At 38.5% G+C, this 21772-nt stretch overlaps 1 protein-coding gene and 5 non-coding genes across 8 annotated transcripts in view; 5 read left to right on the top strand and 1 right to left on the bottom strand.

The window, feature by feature from the left end:
* LOC121908486 (contactin-associated protein-like 4) overlaps positions 1-21772 on the bottom strand; it is a 135222-nt gene that overhangs the window by 39839 nt on the left and 73611 nt on the right. For all 3 annotated transcript variants that reach the window (XM_042428536.1, XM_042428537.1, XM_042428538.1), the window contains exons 10-11: positions 19835-20006; positions 1272-1378 (exon numbers count right to left, since the gene is read on the bottom strand). In XM_042428536.1, the coding sequence (XP_042284470.1) occupies positions 1272-1378; positions 19835-20006 (279 nt within the window). The remainder of the gene's footprint in view (positions 1-1271; positions 1379-19834; positions 20007-21772) is intronic.
* trnal-caa lies at positions 10556-10638 on the top strand. Its single transcript has one exon. It is a non-coding gene; the product is annotated as a tRNA-Leu (tRNA).
* trnal-uaa lies at positions 13357-13439 on the top strand. The gene has a single exon. It is a non-coding gene; the product is annotated as a tRNA-Leu (tRNA).
* trnal-uaa lies at positions 17628-17710 on the top strand. The gene has a single exon. It is a non-coding gene; the product is annotated as a tRNA-Leu (tRNA).
* Positions 18354-18436, top strand: trnal-uaa. Its single transcript has one exon. It is a non-coding gene; the product is annotated as a tRNA-Leu (tRNA).
* trnal-uaa lies at positions 18751-18833 on the top strand. The gene has a single exon. It is a non-coding gene; the product is annotated as a tRNA-Leu (tRNA).

Below are 21772 nucleotides of genomic sequence, written 5' to 3'. Positions count from 1 at the left end.
GTTTATGACAGTTTATTTTTGTAGTTTTGGACATCATTTCTACTTGTTATGTTCATATGGTAATCACCAATATAATCTGGGAACATTGCTAAAAGAAAGATGAAGATGAAGATGAAGCAGATCGATCAGACAGCTTGTAAACAACCAACAGTAACTTATTTACAGTGGTGTAATGTAACGTAGTGCATTTACTCAAGTACCATTCTTAAGTGCACATTTGAGGTACTTGTACTTTACTTGAGTATTTACATTTTATGCTACTTTGTACTTCTGCTCCACTACATTTATTTGCCATTTATAGTTATTAGTTGCTTTTCAGATGAAGATTTTACATAAAATATTTTAATATTCTAACTGTTGTTTAAATTGTCTGCTCTTTTCTTTCCTTTGAAAAAAAATATAATGCATTTTGTGTGAAAGGTACTATAAAAATAAAGTGTATTATTATTATAGAAAAACATACACTAATAAAATATGATGCAGTGCTATTATTAGTAATCTACCCAAAGTATCTTATATGTTTTTGTTAGTGATGAAAACAAACAATATAATAAACTACAATAACATAACACTCGAAAAGAAGCCAGTCTGCATAATAAGAAATTTTGATACTTAAGTAACATTTTAAATTTTCAGGACTATTTTTAGACCACAGTATTTCTACTTTTACTTATTTATTAAACTAATTTATTTGAAGGTACAATTACAGTAAGTCAGATTTAAACCAGAGAGTTGATCTGTAGACGGTAATGGATGTTTACCATAGACGGTTTGGGTAAAAATCTTATAGTTTGCCTTTGTTTGTTAGGAGTTTGTTTAAAACCTATCTGAGTGTGTGACTGCTCATATTTCTCACCTTGTCAGACTTTTTTTTGGCTGTGTCGCCACATTCTTAGACCTTAAGAATTAGGTTCTTAAGGTCTAAGAGTTATCGTTTCAGAAATGTACCCAGGCGGAAATGTAAACAAACAGAAAAAAAACAGTCTTTGTTATTTGACACTGTAAATGAAAGTATGAGATTGTACCAGAGAGAGAGAGAGAGAGTTTAATTTAATCTAATTTTTCTAGATTTTTTTTTGTTTGAGTTGAAATTCTGTGGGAGGAAATATCTTCCTTCATTACTCAGTTTGACACACTGCCTCTCAGTTGTTCCTCATCTTTTATTTCATCAATCTCATCACAGATCTTCTCTACTTCTCTCTTTCCCTCTTTCCGTTTGTCTATGTCTTGCTGTACATGTGGTGATGTTGTTTGACTGACAGGTGACTTACAGCTGTGGCAGGTCGCTCCGCTGTAGCCGCTGTCAGAGCAGTTACAGTGGAAGATGGTCCAGGACTGACTGCAGCGGCCGCCATGTTCACATCGACTGGGAGAACACCTGAGAGAGATAGAGATGGAGAAAGAAACGGAGAGAATGAACAAAAACGACCCTATTCTGAAAAAGATTTCCTTCTTTTTATGGCAAATTGAAATTTTGGAAACAAAATTCTCCTGGATTTTCTGCCAAATATCTTTCTACATAAGACCAAAGAGGTAGTCGTCTCCAAACACTCTGTTCATTTGTTAATGTCAAGAGGAGTGAACATTTTAAATTAAACATTTATAGTTTAGCTGAATCGCTTGTGTTTTGCTCAAGAGCAGTTTAACAGTATAAACTTGCTGTAGTGCATTTGTACACAAATTACTCAGTTAAAGTGAATATCCAATGGATTTAGTATTGGGAGAACTGGATACAGTGGTCTTAATTTGCCCCACGATCTTCACAATTACATGTTTTTCGGGCTTTCATGTTTTCAGGCCCATGCTAACTCTAACTGAGCAGACTTCCTGCTGGCTCCCAGTACACATTAATAATTTACTAGTACTGATACGCTCTCTAATTTTGTAATAGCAACCACAAATCCATAAATTGGATTTTGAAATTCAACTGTAAACTGTGCTGTTTCAAAATATTTCAGTGAGCTGGAGGGAAACTTTGGGATTTAGAGGCACAACCAAATTTAAATGGTTCATAGTAACGCAGGTTTACACGAGTAGTTTAATACCAGAACTACTGTCATGATGAATGTTTGATTACAGTAAAGAGCCTTTCTGAGCCACTTTGTGTAGAAGTGGAAATGTTCTGATGCTGTAAACAATGAGTTGTTTTCCACCCTTTCCACCATGATACTTCCTATATAAACCCATCACTTTGCACCCAACTGATCACTGCATTAGGACAAACACACTGACAGAAATCAGACAAATGTTACAGAATAGGGTTACACCGTCTGATCAGCCTTAGTGCTATCAAGGCTGATAGTAATCTTATTAAGTGGATCTGGTATTGGCTATGATTTGACTGAATACAAATGTTTGCTGTATTAAAGTTCTGTGTGTCCATGATTACTTACATTCATTTAGTCATGGCGGGCTGTCATACTTGGCTTCATGTTATCATAAAATTGATCCCATGGAGTTCCACACACTGTGGTTTACAGATTTTAATTTTGGAAAAGGAGAGTATTGGTATTGACTCAGTAATCTGTATTGGCAGATATTCTGAGTTGAGATACTGGAATCAGTATTGAGACAAGAAAAGTTGGATTTGTGCATCACTAATGCATACTATACCTTCTGGAGTGATTTAAAAGATGAATGAAGAATGTAGGATAGCTTATATATTCTTACTCTAATTCTAACCTAAAGATAACTCTCTTAAGGTTTACACAATGATTTTGATAAGGTAAAATTAAGTTTAGATGTGATGGTACCTTTTAAATTTATGTGACAAAGTACTGTATCACACCGTCCACACAACATAACTTATAATACAGTTTATTAGACAATCTTGATCATTCACAGAACACACTGTGGTAGAAAGAAGCTAAAAAAAGCTGAAAACCTAGATAAGCCTTAATGTGTTTTACAATCAGATAATTCAAGAGCACAAAAAAGCACTGAGTATCACATGATCACACCTTTGACTTTGGGGTTACAGAATATTTGAAAGCACCAAGCAATCTTACAGCAATCGTACTTATAAATATCCTGATAATTTGGGGGAAACATGCTTTTAAACTCCCACCCACCTTTCAAAGAGAGAAAGTCATTTCATCAAACAAAACGGTCCATTTGTTAGATGTAGATTTCCATTTCATGGAGGGAAAAACCTTTTAGTCAAAGCTCCTCAAGGTTATTTATTTATTCAAATATACTGTTATATATAAAGAGTGCAAGAGGCAGCGGTGGCTGGCCAATAGAGGGCACTAGGGCGCCACCCTTAACAATAATTACCTATTTTAAGTATGTGTAGGTTTAAAATGCACAATAACGTGCAATATATAACATATGGATCATTATGTTTTGGGGAAAATTTGCCTCCTGTTCATCCCCTCTCTCTCAATATCTCTTCAGGGGCAACAGGAACATCGCCCAGTCAGTGCAGCAGCGCAGCCAACTGCTGACACAAGATATTCACATAGAAACGTAAATTTAGGCCTTCGTCCAGTCGCTACACCACTGGATGAAGGCCACAGGATTGGGGTGAGGAAACACAACGAAGAACAGGCACACAAAGATAATTGACCGTGTTAATTTCTGCGGGGCCTTTGAGCTGGCCTTGTATGGCCACAATGAGTCTGAATCCTAAGAGAACCCTTGTGTTTTCAGGGGTTTAGTAGATCTAGTTGCCTCGCTGGAAAGTGTATTGGAGGAGTACCTTAAGACAGCTACCATTTTCAAAGGCACCTCAAAGACGAACGTTTGGACTGCATGCTGTCAGTTCTTGAGGATTACACTCTGGAGGAAGTAAAAACTGACAATTATCTCACTATTCAAGCAGATGAGACAGCTGACAGCACTATCCTCCCTGAGGGACAACAGAGCAGACTAATCACTCAGGTATATGACGGGGCTGCTGTGATGAGGGCAGCCACAGGTGGAGTGCAAGGTAAAGGATGTCTACGGAAGTGCACACTGCGTCCACTGCTATGCGCATCAGTTGAACCTCATCACGCAGCGGGCAACATCATACATCCCCAGGATCAGTACTGTTTTTTCAGACCTCGATCGATTTTCTATGTTCTTCTCCTGGTTATTCAAGCGAACCAACACGCTTGATCAAGTGGTGGCACACAGACTTCCCGGAACTTCGACAACAAGGTGGAACTTCCACAGTCATGCTGTTAACACTGTGTTTGAGCGCATGGATGACCTCCTACAGTATTTCCACACCAACAGACTCTGGTAACTTTGATCCTCCGACTGTCAGAGAGGCCGGGGGCTTTGTAAGAATGCTGGAAGATGAGGATTTCTACTTTTTGTTTAACAAGATCATGCCACACGTGGACACATTGTTTAACCAGCTGCAGAAGAGGAACATCGACTCTGTCTACATCAAAGGAAGAAAGAGGTTCACCGACAGCATGCAAACAATCAGGTAAATAATTATTTACCTTTGGCTGGGAAAACATAAAAAAACATAAATGTGCCTCATACCGGCTGAACACACCAGAGCAACTCATAAATACTTGTTTCAACATTTTAAAGACAGTGAAGAGGAAATGCAGTTAGGATGATAATGTAGTTACAGTAGTTTATTAAACACAGTGCACAATCACAGACTCATTTTATGTGTCCATTAGGTTAGTTTCTGAAAGGATAATTGTGGATGGTAACTCATGTTTTGGACTCGTGTCACTAGCGATTGGCTACAGAGGTAAGCTGTAACATAGTTCTGTTTACAAGACACTCAATTAGATGTTTAGGTGTTTATTTATTTTATTATTTATTAATGTGTAAAGATGTATAAAAGTGGCCTCTGCTATGTTTCACTGTCTGCCTTCTTCAATTCCTGTGTAATAATAAAAGAGTGATAGGTTACATTCACCACACAACTACCAAAGAAGGCAGACACTAAAGTGATTAGATGTGGTTATTTCACATTCCTGATATTAAACAGTAAGCTGTCATTGCTTGTCACAAATTAACATCCTCATCTTGTGAGAGGATACTGATGTCATTGTTTAGACTTGGAGAAAATTTAATACTGCTGTTTACAGTTTTTTTTAAAATTGTGTATCATTTAATAGGTATATGATGCCATTTTGAGTCACGTCAAGGAGCAGTTCCCTTTCACCAAGCTCCTCATCAGTGCAACTGTGGTGCAAGGAGACATGTTCCAGGAATAAGTTGTGGATTCAGCGCTGGAAACCACAGTGGAGGCCCATCCCCTGATGAACAAGGCCAAGCTCAAAACAGAAGTGTCCTGATCTATGAGAACGATGAGTTCAAGGCTTGCAGCAGTGGTGCACCGACTCTGTTCCAGTTTTTCATGGGAAACAACCTTCACTGCATCTTCACAAGATTCTCCTCACCACATCCATGACAACAGCAGGATCAGAGAGGTCCTTCTCTACTTTAAAGTGGATCAAGACCTTCCAGAGGAACACCATGACACAGGATCACCTGAATGCTCTGGCTATGCTCTCCATGGAGATAAAACTTAACATTCCTGACTTTAATAACAGGGTTATTGAGAGATTTGCCACTCAGAAGGACAGAGGGGAACAATTCCTGTACAAGATGTCAGACACACATACACACTCATGCAAGTTCCCCTGAGCCTAGTTTTCTTTGTATATAGTTGACCTTAGCATAAGACATCATCCAGCAATATATGGCTGTCTGTGCTCTAGAATATATTATGGTATTTTGTCTTAATATTGTGTTTTCTAATATTACTGTACATGTTTCTGAAATGTGCACCAAGCAAACACAAACCAGACTCTGTAATCTAACGATGCGTAATGTCCCTTCTATCTGAGCACATCAGGGCTGCAACTAATGATAATTTTCATTATCTATTAATCTGCTGATTATTTTCTTGATTGTTTAGTTTATAAAATGTTTTTAAAAATGTGAAAAAAGCTCCTTGTAATTTACTAGATCAGTTTTTCCCCTATAATAGCACATGGAGAACCCCTGCCAGGCCAAAGAAAAAATTTTTAAATGCCAAAAATAACACCAAACATCCATTCATTCAGAAAGCTTTTGGGAGCCTCTGAGCAGCGCTGTTTTGAAACGCGAGTCAACGTCTGTGTCGTTACCTGGGAAACTTCAGGCAGCGCAACTCCTTTTAAGGAACAGGGCAGTGCGTAAGGGAGTGAGTGGTTAAGCGAGAGAGCGAGCGTCAGAAAAGTGACGGTGAATGCAAGCGGAGCAGAGGAAAAGGTTAGCAGTAAGTCGTCAATCTGACAGTAAATGTACAGTACAGACTAAAGTGTGTCAGTTAATAAATGCTGCAGCTTGTCAAGACCATGAAAAGTCATGCTAAACAGAGAAATAGTGAACACGAATGAGACAATAGAGAACGGAGAAATGTGTGGCTGCTAATCCCCCTGATGCGCTATTACTGACTATTTCACAGATCACTGGTATCTTGTTTGTGTTAAATTGTATTGGGATGGTTACTGAAACCGACCTAGAACATTTTTCACCAGCTGCCACTGGTAGGAGGGTCAGGTGTAACACAAGGACTTCAAATGAAACATCTTTCGTTTCAATATTGGTTTTTGCATTCAGGTAAAGTTGTGGGAGGTTATTGGTTGGAAAAAAATTAAAAAAAAATACTTCCTTATGTTGACTGGAAAGATGACTTCTGGAGACCATTCATTTGAAACACCTTTCACCCTTCCTCAGAAAGATCAAAAGGATAATTTCATTACCTCACAGACTGCTTTCTTTGCATTTTCTTTCATGTTATATAAATGGAAAAGTTTTGAGAGAATCCTTTCACTTCTCTCCAGCAGCAGATCTTCTCTGATTGAACTGAGCTTCTCTTCTAAAGTGCTGCCAGTCTGTTTGAAGAAGCTCTTTAAATGAATCCAGCTCCCAGGGGGGCTTCACTGAAGCGCTCTGTGTTATTTATAGATAAATATCATACCGCTGTAACCATCATGACATCAGTCCTGTGTAGGAGGGAGGTGAGGGATGGGGGGGGATCTGGAGGAGGGAGGCGGTGAAAATATAGTAAATTGTGATATATGATGAGACGTGAAAAGACAAAGAAAGAAAGAAACAAAAAAAACATTCTAATGCGTAGTAATGATATATATGTATATACTAAATATGGAAAAGGCTCAAAAACTACCAAGGGAGTTCAGAAAAAGCATATAAAAAAAATGCATTTACAAGTATTCATTTTTCTGTTGCAACTCTAATCCCAGTGGGCCACTGAAGTTAATTAATGACAGCCAGTATTTGTTTGTTTTTTTTCAATGAAAACATAGTGGTTTATTATTAGAAAGAAAACACAGTAGAGAATAGTAGATAATGTTGGCACCATTGCTGTCAGCAGTAAAAGATAAAGACAGTTGCATATAAACCTTACTGTTCAATAAAATTGGACACTAAAACATCCAAAAATCTGATTATGCAAGTCTTCTCCTCAAAGGGAATAATAAGTTAACTGTGAAAAACTCGGGGTCTGGACTGATATTCATATTCATGTGTTCCTAAATGGTTTGAACATCAGAGAAGGAAAATTATGGCAAAGGGCGTAGACACGTTCTTGATGCTGAGGTACCAAAATCCTTTTCACTATACAAGTAACTTGTGAGTCCTGATTCACTGCAAACTCAACAGTTCATCTTTGTTCATTAAAATTTGTTGGCATATAACATACATGACGTATCAATTGGTTTAGCGGTTTTTACAACCAATGCACATTTTTGTCACATTTGATTTGGTCTCTGTAAAGATGACTTATGTTGCTTTGAAAATGTAAATACTGTGCTTTATCAAGGTGCTGATTGGCATTTAATATGGCCCAATTTTGTAGCAGTGTTTACAATCGCGATTAAATTACACCAAGTCCATAATGTGGTCACGTTATTTCATCAACTCCCTGTAAATAGAGTGTTTGGATAAAGGAAAAGTGTAGATGTTAGGGTACCCTTTAAATTCATGTACAAATACTGTACAATTTCTCCAGGTTCCATTAGTTCATTATGTCAATTAGTTCTTTTTAACCCACAGAAGACAATGTGGTTGAAAGAAGCTCAAAAAAGCTGAAAACCTAAATATTCTTAGTTACAACGACACTAACTTTGGGAAGACATGTTGCTGTTGTCATTTTCAATCCTGTGAGCCCCATAAATGAAATTCCATTCGATTGTATTTGGGTTGTGGCAGAAATCTCAGAGACAGACAAAACATCAGCAAATAAAACTAAGACTATCTGTATCCATGGCTAGGCACCAGTAGAGGTCAAAGCTCACCTTGAATCCATGACCCTAAAACCTACCAATCAATCTTGAAATCTTGGTGTAGTTATAGACATAAAGACGATTACAAAATCAGCCTACTACCACCTTAAAAACATAGCAAAAACTGAAGGATTTTCTATCTAAACAAGATACAGAAAAACTGGTTCATGTGTTTATTTTCAGTAAGATAGACTATTGTAATGGTGTCTTCACAGGTCTTAGCAAAAAATCAATCAGACAGCTGCAGCTCATTCAGAATGCTGCTGCCAGAGTCCTCACTATCACCATGAAAATGGAGCACATTACACCAGTCTCTTCAATCACTGCACTGGCTTCCTGCGTGTCAAAGGATAGATTTTAAAATCCTATTACTGGTCTATAAAGCCCTAAATGGTCTCGGGTCCCAAATACATTTTTGTTATTCTTGTATGTTATGACGCACCCGGACCCCTCAGGTCATCTGGGACGAGTTTACTTCGGTGTTCCCAGGATCAAAACCAAGCAAGGTGAAGCAGCTTTTAGTTTCTATGCTCCCCACCTGTGGAACAAACTTCCTGAATACCAGAGGTCTCATTTAAATCAGGGCTTTTAAATCATTATTGTTCAATGTATTTCTATGCCCTTGTAAAGCACTTTGTATTGCCTTGAGTCTGAATGGTTCTATATAAATAAAATTGCCTTGCCTTACCTAGAGGTAAAATGACGCTGATGATGTCACATGTTTAATGTACAGTATTTATATTGCACCTTTCTAGTCTTCCAACAACTCAAAGCACTTTACACTACTGTACACGCTGACATTCACACATTCACACACTGATGGCAGAGGCTGCTATGCAAGGTGCCAACCTGCTCATCAGGAGTTCTAATGCTCAATGACACACACCGACGGCGCAGCCTTCGGGAGCCTTCGACATGCGCACTGGAGGATTCTGGGTTCAAACCGCCAATCTTCTGATTAGTTGACAACCCTGTACCTCCTGAGCCACAGCTACACATTAAGACTTCATTCTGCTAAACTAAGACAAAGACAGACAGTGAAGGACGGGAACATGAGATGATTCGTAACAGTATTTTTATCAACACTGGTTGTTTTCCATCTGTTCCAGGACCGGCTGGCACCTCCAGGAGGTTTCTCACACACACACACTCACACTTTTACATTGTTGGTATTTGCAAGGCTTGGCTTTATGTGTATGTTATACTGTTCCCTTTTTTTTTTTTTTTTAATCTGTCTTTATATTCATAAAAGCATGTTTTGGCTCAGTGTGTGTACACTTATATAAATGCATTTGACAGTGTTTGAGTGTGTTTACCCAAACCAAGGAAGGGATATTAAAAAGAAAACACATGACTGTACAGAATCTGCAACTTCCCCTTTATTTAGATAAAAGCCCTGACTCAGCAACCTGTCAGCTTGCTACAGTGTGATTTTTTACCTCCATTTATCTCTTTACTGCTTTAATCTAAGAGTAAGCAGGAGCCTCGAGATAAAGCACTTAGCTTCCACTTTAAATTCACATTACCACACTAACCTCGTAGTGCTTGGCCTGCTTTTTATGTTACTGTTTAGTGTTTGTGTGGGTGAGAGAGTTATGGGTAGGATTTCAGGACTGTGAGTGTTCATATAATCAATCTCACTGTGTCTATAGTGACATCTGATCTCTGTCACATATGAATCTGACTGTTGCTGAGCTTTGAAGTAAGTTCAGTCTGTCTGTTTAGTCTGAATGAATATTCTATTGCACTGTAAAGAGCAATGAAACACATTTAAGCCTGAAACCAATTCTACTTAAACACATAAACACAAACAAGGATCAGCTTACTTGTTGCAAACACGTTCTTATTTAGCCTGTAGGTTTAATTTCTGTAGTTAGCTTTTTGGCCACTTGGTGGCAGCAGAAAATTGATATGGAGAAAACTGTTGCTTATTTACTTGTCCAGCAGTTACGGAGCAACATTATCATTCATTTGGAGTCGTGTTTCTGTCCAATATTTATTCTCTTTTAGCTTCGTCTTTGCTCTCTACCAACTCCTGAGGGAAATATCGCACTCTTTAGCTGCTAAATGCTCCACTATGTTCACCAGCTCGTCACTAACTGTGTCTGTTTGCCGTTTGGTGCTGGGCAGGTAGTGTACAATGGATCTTTAGGACTTTTTCTCTGAAAACAGCTGCCGGCTGCAGCCAAATTCAATGCAACCATTAAATATGAAAGACAAGAAGCGCTGTTGACTTCAGCTGAAACTGTCACATTTTGGGTCATTAGTCACTTTCATTAAGTGTCAATGAGAAAACTTATCACATCACCAGGATGGCCGAGTGGTTAAGGCGTTGCACTCAAGATGCAATGGATATAGATCCTCGTGGGTTCAAATCCCACTCCTGGTATTACTCCACCATGTAGGAAAGGAAACACAGACATCTAGAATGTACTGCTAGAAAAACAAATTATCCCAGAAGCTACAACAAGTAGTGTTCATGCTTTACATAAGCACACAAAGCATGTTATAATCTACTTAACTCTCATGTCAATGTAGAGGTCACTACCAGCAAGAGACACCTTGTCATACTGGGCGGCAAATGCCTGAACAGAGGTGCAATAGCACAATTCACTGCAAGACTTAAAACTGCAATTTATATAAAGACGTTAAGTGTATGAGTATTTTCAAATGCAGCAACTCGTGAAATCAACTTTGTGGACCTTGATGCATCAGTGTTCATGTGAGTGCACAGTGTATATTTGAAGCTTTACACATCCTTATAGACAATCACATTTTGGGTCATTAGTTGAGACGTATGAGAATTATCAAAGACTAAATGAGTAATCAACACTTTCCTTTGTGCTTCAAGCATCAAAGGCATCGATCAGTTCAGTGTATTTTGTGTCAGTGGGATAACTGTCACCGGGTGTCACCAGGATGGCCGAGCGCTTCGGGCACTCAAAATGCAATGGACACAAGTCTTTCTGTCTATACGTTAAGGAAAGAATTATTATTACATTACATTTCCCCATACTTTCCATCAGCTAAGATTACAAAGGTGTACGGTATCGTGGTCAAATATTGAGATGGCTGAGTGGAGGGTGTTGGACTTAAGATCCAATGGGCAGAGGGCTATGTGGGTTAAATCCTGACTCCTGGTATGATAAATATGAATAAAAAGTGTTAATGTACGCTTTCTCTCTTCCAAGCCCTTGATGTCTTTAGAACTGATGCTTGCTTTGACAGACTGTGGCTTGGGTTATGCTAACAGTGCTTTCATCCCAAAGACAGGATGAAAGCACTGCTGTCACAGAAAAGGGCAAGACACGATATCGTTGAAATATGGGGTTAATGGCACACATTTCCAGACTGTTTCTCCTGGAAGGTATTCATAGTCTTGCACTTGGTTGTACTCATGAAAGGTTACAGAAACAGTTGGGTAATGAATGAAAAAACAGAGCTTTAAAGAGAAGTTTAAACCTTGCTGACTTTCTAATCTCCATACATCTGGGGCATCATTTATAAAACAGCATGTGCCAAAAAATAATCAGATTTATAAAACTGCGCACATGCACGAATGCATGCATTTTTCCCTTCATAAATCATAATCAACTCAAAAATGTGCGCTCAAAGACAAACCTCATATCCCACCCCATACGCGCCCACAATTAACTTTAAATGGTCGATGCAAAAGCCCTCATGAATATTGATGTACATGTTGTACAGTCCTGTGGTGAAAGGCAGCAGTAAATGAGGAAAGTTTAAGAGGCTGACGGCTGCAGCAGCTGTTCATGCAATCGGTGAAACAAACGAAACAATTCCCGAAATTAAACAAAGTGGTCAGACATGGAGGTAGATGCCAAGAAGCACATTGCTGCAAACTGTCAGAGTATGAACTAGTGGAGGCACTGCTTGGTATTTGTTAAGCATCTACTGTATATACCCACATACATGACTGATAAGACTACACACTCAATATCTAAAATACAATAAACACTGTATTCATTTATATTTACTCCAAAATCCAATATACCCATGTTTCTTTAATGTGATCACTGCAGCGATTTTACACACAAAAACTATATGAAAAGTAAAATTGTACTTGGTGATATATGCATAGTATTAGAAGATATTTTTAAAAATCTATTAGTGCTCTGTTATGCAATTCTTTAAAGTTGTTTGATGTCATCTTGGCTTTGGATTTGGACTTGGAAAGGCAAGCCAGACTCTCCAGAATCATGTCACCTGCCACTTCCTGGCATCATCCTGGCCTTTCAGCAGCACTGTGCTGCTCCACAACTGACAAGTGTGAGTAGCATACAGCCCAGCCCTCTCCTCTGCGCTCTGGGGGTTGGGAACATGATGGTGAGACAGCACGTTGCACTCAATAATTCATTGATAGTTCAATAATAAATCACAGATGTAATTGCTTAAGATTTGAGTTGGTTTATATCTTTTAAAATTGAAAGGTGCTCATGGAATAATTATGGCTCACTACAAGCACAAGCACAAGTAACACTGCTGGCTTGTTTATGATAAAGTTGATCTATAATTAACATTTGATATTATGTGAAATTAAATGTGTGAGAGGAATCATTATATAGTCTGGCTTCAATTCACCACCTCACCATCTGCATTGCCAATTTCCCCTGTCTCCAAAATGTTCGTACGCCTGGGTGAGAGTTTCTGCACAGGTGCACACATTCTCCTGTCAAGTTTGTTTTTATAAATTCCAACTTTTTTAACCTCAGGATGTTTGCATTGACAAATTGGCCTTGTCTGGTCACATTTTTTTTCTGAACTTTGACCTAGTGATCAGTAGACACATTTTTATTCATATCAAATCAACATGCTGTTTACAATCCTCTTAAAATGACAGCATCTCAATGCTCTTGATTAGCTTGCTGGAAAGATACGAGTAGGGCATTTTATCTTCACATTGAATGTCACTGATGTAACCAAGATGGCTAAGTTGCACTCAAGATCCAATGGACACAAGTCTGTTGTTTCAAATGACACTCCTGGCATTTAATTTCTTTTGTAAGATTTATATTTCCCAAACATGTTTGCCAAAGTCTTTCAATCACCATGTATTGAATAAGTATCATGTACTAAAGTGAATTGAACCAGGATGGCCGAGTGGTTAAGGCGTTGGACTTAAGATCCAATGGGCAAATGCCCACGTGGGTTCAAGCCCCACTCCTGGTATCTATATATTCTTTGACAGTGAGACTGCCATCTCAGAGAGGAAAAGAATGGTCACTGCTCCTTTGACCACAAACATGCAGACTGTAGTGTTCACAGCTTTCCCATGAATGAAGCCAGAAAAACCCATAGTTTATGATTCAAGTATACAACTGACAAAGCCCAGCTCGCTTACTGCAAACAGGATCTTTGTATTTAATGTTTATTTTTACATCCATGTGGAGGTCGACACCAACAAGTCCACAAGGGAGCAAAACAAATCCATTGAGACAACTTCAAGTAAAACGATCAGCTGAAATTCAAAATGCAAAACCAAACAACAACTGCATAACGTCACACTACTTCCACCACAAGATGTCTCTGATCAGGAAAACATACATTTAGGTTGTGTTTGAAGAAATGACTTATGCTGTCATTGTTGGTGGAGACAGTCAGAAGCAGTCATGTCATCCGGATGAGCAGTTCACTCAATACTACTACTCTTACATCTGGTATTAACCATTTGTTTTGAAAAGATCACTGCACACTCATGACAAAGCTGAGCCACAAAAAAGGGCCTTTTCTTGGACAGTAAGTCTACCATGTAAGTTGGGAAAACATGGTAATTAGATCACAAATATCATTATATCTAGTGTGTTGTTTGTTTTCACAATGGCATTAGTGTGTGCGTTGAACTGGTGCAATCAACACAGTGGATTACATGAAATCCAATTTTCAGATAAGACACAGTGGTGTCTTATCTGAACATTATGAATATTTGAGGTGGTGGGCAAAGACACTTCTTGTTTATGTTATGAAAGAATGAAATAATCAGTCGTCAAGTAGTTTGCTAGCGTGAATAAATCATTTGAAAAAGTTCACAATGCACAACTCACCATTTCATCAGTGCTGATGGTTGAGACGGCATCCCTCCTCAACTTCAGCCCTCTCTGATACCCCATTTCCACTGCCATTGCATTGGTGAAACAATCTTTAGTAAAATGTGCGTTGCAGATGAAAATGTGACACTTTGACTGTCATCTGTCCTCCAGCCTAACGAAGTCCAACCACTGATTACACTACAGCCCAACACTTGTTTGCGGGTGGGATTTCGTGTAATCCACTGTGATGATTGCACCAGTTCACAAATGCCATTGTGAAAACAAACAACACACTAGACTAAAGTGGAGGAAACTAAAAATTAAAATGAAGACCTTCAGTTAGCTAATGCAATAAGTTAGGCTGGCTAACTACACCTAACTAAGTTAGCTAAGTAACTAGAAAGACAAACTGACAGACAGAGAGATATAACTAAGGCTATAATGCTACAATTATGGTAAAATACAAGAGAAGTTGACTAGCTAGCTCACAACGATCTTTATAAGTTTGCTGAGGGCGATGAATGACTGCAGCTTCTGCTATAGTCATACATCATCGAACCATTTTAGCAACAGCTTAAATCTTTGAACTTTGAGCGCAAAATTAAGTTATTTATTTGGCAAACAGTGTGGCTAATCAACATTGTCAGGACAATGTTGATTAGCCACACTGTTTGAGGAAAAAACAATTAGAAAACAATGAGAAAAATATGAAATATCTTAAAAATGTCAAAATACACTGGAGGGGGGCTTTAACCACACTGCATCTTGTACAACCGCTAACCAACCCGACCTCCTCTCTCTGGCCTCGGGGCGTATATAAATGTAGTGCTTAATTAATTTGAAAAAACGTTGCCTGTGAACATAAGTCAGGCAGTGATTACGTATGCCAATGCAACGTAATTGGAAACACAATTCAATAGCATATATATATATATATATATATATATATATATATATATATATATATATATATAATTATATATATATAATTTCTAGGAGACAGGATTGCATGAGTCCACATTTACATGAAAGCAGCTTGGCTGATTTACTGAAGCTGATAAGTCCTGACAGTAGGAGTCACTATCACATTTTTGACTGTAAATTGTGCCATATGGAATGTATTATATGATTAATGAACTGGTTGTGTCCATTGGATGAGCCACCCCTCCAAGCATGCCTATAGGAAAAACTTTCATACAATATTCCCCTCATCGCCCACCTCTACAGGAATTGAATGGACTTCTGAACATGGGTTTTGAACTGAAGTACATTAAATCTGAAATAAACTAAATCTGTTGATTCTGCTCCTGTTCTGCCACAAGACTGATGGGTCAAGTCTATTAAACGCATGACTGCCTCTATATCGCACTCATTGCATGGGGTTACACTGCTATTAAGTCTGCACACAGACACACAAACAGATGTAATAACCTGCTCTAAAGTCAGACCTGGAAAAGAAACTGTGTCTGTAACTCAATTTTCCTTTAAATCCTATATTCCATGGACCCAAAATCTAATCAACAAAGTTACAGAGAGGGAAAGTACAATGGGTGCTATGTTTGTTCTCTTGCTTTGTTCCAGTGAGCAGTCAGATCTGTGCTGAAACTGTATTCTAATGAATAATAATCTGATGAATGTAGGAACAGGAAGATATTCAATTAAATCCATTGAAGCAGATTCGCCTTCTCCGGTAAGAATGTGTGACTGGTGTGTGTGTGTGTGTGTGTGTGTGTGTAGCTATGTTCATACTGTATGTATATGTAGATATGTATATGTGCGTGTATCTGTCAGTTTTTGCCCAGAGGACAGTTAATATTTCTTATAATTGTTCTTTTAATTGTGCTGTGCTTTTTGGTGTGACATTGGACAGGAGGCAATTTGTTCTGCACCAGAGATTAATATAAATGACTATTACAGAGATGAAAATGATATATAAATAAACATAAATATACATGGACTTTCTTCTCTTTTGTTCTGCATGTGTTTCAGCACCTCACTATGTGGAGGGCATTACAAAACTGTTATTATATAAGAAAACAGAAAGGTAATATTGGAAGGAACACGCTCTGCTTTTGATTGCACTCTTTCTATTAGCATTAGGGAAGAGAGATGGGGAATCAAGTGCAACAAAGGTCACAGGCCAGACCTGAACCAGAGATGTCGTGGCTCATAGTCGGCACCTTAACCCCTATAGGAAATTAAGGAACCAAAAACTGAAATTTCGGTAGATGCCAAAGTGACCGAATCCATGAAAAACAGCTGGAGTAGGAATAAAACTGCAGTAAAAAGTCCAGACATCATTAACAAAGGGCGGAAAATAATATATTGCTTTAACAGTGGGAGTAACAATCATAGAGATGCTACTGATATCATCATGGTGCTAACTGAAACAGCCTTGATCAAAGCTGACAAATCACAACAAATTGGCAGATACACAAGTGTGAACAACACTCATTATTTCAGTGAGAAGCAGATAAGAGATGAAACAGGCAAAAACATTGTTTTGTCAGATATCAGGGAGAATAACACAAACAGGGCTGTCAGTGGTTATTTCAGACATCAGGTCTCCACTGAAGAATACTTCTTCATTCCTCTACTGAAATACTTTGAGTGTGAGTGCAAGCTTTAGATTCTTTGTGTGTGTTTGTTTGTGTCTTTCCTGGATCCAACACTCCACACTGCTTCACCTCACAAATAAATTACTCTGCCAAAAAGTCAAAGGAAAAGAAAAATTACATTTAACTTCCACAAAGGTTGCGTCTCATATAAAGTTGGATGACAAAACAATCAAGGAGGCTCAGAACAAAATAAAATAATGCAAAAAACTTCTGACTGACAGAACAACTTTGGCTGTTAGTCTCTGTGTTCAGTCACCAATGTCAAAAAGCAATTAGCAAAGGAACTTCTTTTAGACTGCAATCTTGTTCCAAACTCTGAAAGCTGCACTGTCACAAGGTTGCTTTTTAAACTGTCAATGCCTCCATGTGTTTTCATATTTCTAATTCAGTCGAATGTCAAGAGTAGGCTGTTATGTTTTTATTGGGAATTGCACCAGCACATACAATTGGTAGAGGAATAAGAGACTGATCCTTTTTTTTTGGCTTACTGTGGATGCAAAAGATTTTGATCTGTATTCTCACAGAACATTTTGTTGTGTCACCCTAAGGAGTTTGCAACCAGGAGTGTGTTGCACTGAAGATGCTATTATGTCTTTTACAGGTATTATGTAAGTTTGTCATCCTCAAGACTATTCTTTTTAGTAAGAATAATATTTTGCTGAACAATTTTCACCATAGGTTGATTAAGAGTACTGTACTTTACTACTATTGAGACCAGGATGGCCGAGTGGTTAAGGCGTTGGACTTAAGATCCAATGGGCAGATGCCCTCGTGGGTTCAAACCCCACTCCTGGTATAACAACAAGTGGCGTTGAAAGCAAGTTGTGTTCATACACTGATGGCTCCATTCCACACTCAGGACTTGTGGTTATCTTGGTAAGGTTCGGGTGGTTGGAAAACACTAGATTTGCATTTATACCTCATCTGTGTGTGGTCAGGTTTTTAACAGACTGAACAACAAACAAGTGATTAGATGAGGGAATTGGATTCTTATCAATTTAACACAAAGTTTACAAACCTCTTACAAGTCAAGTCAAGGCACTTCTTATTTTGGCTTTAGGGATGGAAATGTTGGTCTTTTGGCCCACCACTTTGATTCAGACTAAAATATCTGAACTTCTACTGGATGGATTGCCATGAAATTTGGTGCAAACATTCATGGTGTCCAGAGGATGAATCCTAATGACTTTAGTGATCCTCTGGCTTTTCATCTAGCGCCATCATCAGGTCAAAATTCAAATGTTCCAATAGTTTGGTTTATCACCTGCAAAACTAATGACATTCCCACAAGCCTCTGCAGTACATAAGTACATTGTGTTTTGTGCTAATTAGGAAGATGATGAACATGGTGAACATGATAGCTGCTTAACATCAGTATGTTAGCATTGTCATTGTCAATCATAGGTCAATTAAGAGTACTGTATTTGTGACTAATCAAGACCAGGATGGCCGAGTGGTTAAGGCGTTGGACTTAAGTTCCAATGGGCAGATGCCCTCGTGGGTTCGAACCCCACTCCTGGTATAAAGGTATAAGTTGTGTTCATACAGAGATGGCTCTCTTCAACATCCAGTACTTATGGTTGTCTTGGTCAGCCTCTAGTGGATGAAATGAAAAGCAGTGACACATCATCCTTTTGTGTTCAGGTTTTTAACAGAGTGACAATTGACCTACTACCTTGTGCCTTTCAAACAAGTGATTAGATAAGGGAATTGGATTCTTCTCAATTAATCATCCGGTTTACAAACCTCATAAAATTCAAGTCAAGGCACTTTTTATTGTGGCTCTAGGGATGGAAATGTTGGTCTTTCAGCCCATATTATTTATCAGTGATCAATACCAGGATGGCCGAGTGGTTAAGGCGTTGGACTTAAGATCCAATGGGCAAATGCCCGCGTGGGTTCAAGCCCCACTCCTGGTATAACTTTGACAAGTGGTGTTCATTCCCATTCTCATCACTTGGTCACAAACTTCAAGAACTGATGAGTGACTGAGGCTCTTACATGTCCATGATATGATCAAGTTGTTGGGCTTAAAAATGAAGCTATAATGTGCCCTGAACCCTGCTTCTTGTGCAAAGGTTATATACTACAAATCTTAGAAGCCTATATGTGCACAAGTGGTTGATGATTAATAGCTTGTTGGACAGAAAAGAACAAATCATTTTATTATATTATTAGGTTTTTTGCTACTGAAGGTGACAGTGAAGACACCAGGGTGGCTGAGTGGTTAAGGCGTTGATCTCAAAATGCAGTGGACACATCTCCTTGTGGGTTTAAATCCCACTCCTTTTGATCAACTGGACATACTGAGAGAATAACTACTGCCACAAGTTACTAAAGGCTATACAGTTTGAATGCTTTCTAAAATAGAAAGAGACCTCACTGTGCCTCTTCAGCAGGCTCATGTTCAGTACAATCGTGAATACTGTAGTAGTGCAATTATAGTTGCTACTATGGTGATGAACAAAATAAAGATTGAACATAAGTTTGGTGCAGTAATGGCTATTTGGAACTCTGCAGTGTTTGTATTCATTACAGCTCCATTATGTTTTCACCCTGACACACCAACAAATGGAAATAAACAGATCTCAAAGGCTGTTAAAAACACTGTTCTTTGTTAGGAGGAAATGTAAAATTCAAACCATATAAAAACACTGTAAAGCTGTGCCAAATGTTTTACCCTGAAGACAGTTATCCCACAATAACAGTATGTTCCTGGAAAATTAACGCTCCACACTTTGAAAACAGGTGATCAATGAAAACATCTGGTGCATTGTATGGTTGAAATTGCACATGATTACTTATCTAAGGAATACAATGGTAAAACTACTGTATCTGCAGTGATGTCTCAGTAAATGGCAGAGAGGGTAAAATGATGGTTCGACGGCTGACCAGTGAGAAGGGTTTTGGTGGGACTGACCTGTCGATGATGCCACACATGTCGATCTGCAGATGGCTGTAGTTTCCCAGCAGCCTTTGCTGCACCATGATCAGATCCACTGGCTGGTTCTCTACAGCGAGGAGACGCATGCAGCCTTGGAAGATGTTAAAAGGATTTTTACATTCCTGACTGTTCTCTTCAGCAGGACAACCTGTACAAGAAAGGGAGGAGAGCAGTTATGCAGTTGAACAACAATGCAGAGAGTCACGTTTTTTTCCCCTAGAAATATCAAAGCTGCACCAGACTTAACCCCATTGTTTAGGCAAAATTAATGTGACAGTGATTTAGTAAAGAGCAGAAAACACACTTTTCTTTACTGTAATGATTAATGTGCAGTGTTATTTTCTATAGGGGTTCAAACCTACTGTGATTTACTAAAGAGTAACATAAGGTGATGCTGTGGTAAATGTGGAAGAACGCCTCAATTCTCTGTACGGTAGAACACAAAGTAATTTATGGTGTGTTGCTACTGGAATAATGCAAATATATGCCAAGCCTTGAACAAATGAATACGGGTAATTTTTTTCTCTTTGTAGTCCATTTAATGTGGAAGAGGAGATAGTGAGAGTGCACAAGTGTAAATGTGTGAGTGTGTACGTGCTGGATGATAAAAAGCCTAAGGCAGTTCAAGAACATGGCTGGACTGCAATATTGCTGAGCAGAGAGGGGACAAAAGAGATGAGATTTAAGAAAAAGAGGCGGTAAGGATGCCAGTGGAGAGTGAAACAAAGGGAGGAGAGGAGAGAAGAGTGAAGAGGAGAAAGAAAACAGGAAAAGAAATAGGAAAGAGAAAGGAGAGGAGAGCAGCATGAGAGACAGAAAGAGTAAAGAGAGAAATGAGAGGAGGAGAAGGGGAAAGATAAAGCAGACTTATAACTTTCATTATAAAAGAGCCACAAGCTAAATTTGGCTCAGTGCACACACAACTGTAGAGGTGACCATTCACAACACCAACCCGTACCGTGCATTATATAAAATATAAAAAAAGTTTCAAATATTAATACACGTCTTCCAGGGCAAACACAACAAAGCTCATTTAAACCACACTGAAACAGAAACAGACACATTTTGGAGTCAGTTTGGTGTATTATACTCTTGTATCGTCCTTTGTGGTTGTTTTCTTTGTCTGACAATTTCCACAGACACACAAGGAATTTAGGATAATAAACATAATAAATACCTTTAAACTTTACTATTACACAGTGATTCCCTATTACAGACAGAACTAAAAACACAGTGGAGGCTAAACACTTGCATGTTGAATGATCCCACTTTTAGAAGTTCAATGGAGACAGACCTAGCTGTTTATTTACAGGACAATGATAATGGGGAGGTATTATGGGATGCAGCCAAAGCTGTTCTCAGGGGGGAAGATCATAGCCAGGATGGCCGTGTTGAAAAAGATAAAAGCCTAAATATTGTTAGGACTGCAGGAAAAATAGAGAGATCTAAAACAAGCACATATTGTTAATAAAGAGCCCTGTATTTTACACCAAATTAGAAATGTCAAGCAGAAAATGGATATAATATTAAGTGAGGAAGTTGAGCAAAACATAATGTTTATGAAGCAGAGATATTATGAGGCAGGCCCCAAAGCGGCAAAATTGCTTGCTTGGAGGCTCAGAAAACAACAAGCAGAAAACACCATTTACAAGATTAGAGACCCTGTTACAAATAACAGTACTAGCAGTCTGGAGGGTATACAAAAAACATTCGAAACATACTAGAAATCTTATATTCCCAACCAGACCAGGTCTATAGACACACACTTGTTGAATATCTGAATTCTTGAGACCTCCCTCTGCTAGGTGAAGAAATTAATGATAAACTTATCTTACTAATAACAATGGAGGAAATAGGTAAAGCCATTTCAAGCCTGAATAAGTCATCTGGTACTGATGGGTTCCCCCCAGAATA

This window comes from Thunnus maccoyii, chromosome 12 (assembly GCF_910596095.1).
Source record: "Thunnus maccoyii chromosome 12, fThuMac1.1, whole genome shotgun sequence".
NCBI lineage: Eukaryota > Metazoa > Chordata > Actinopteri > Scombriformes > Scombridae > Thunnus > Thunnus maccoyii.
This window is presented reverse-complemented; position numbering and strand designations above follow the sequence as displayed.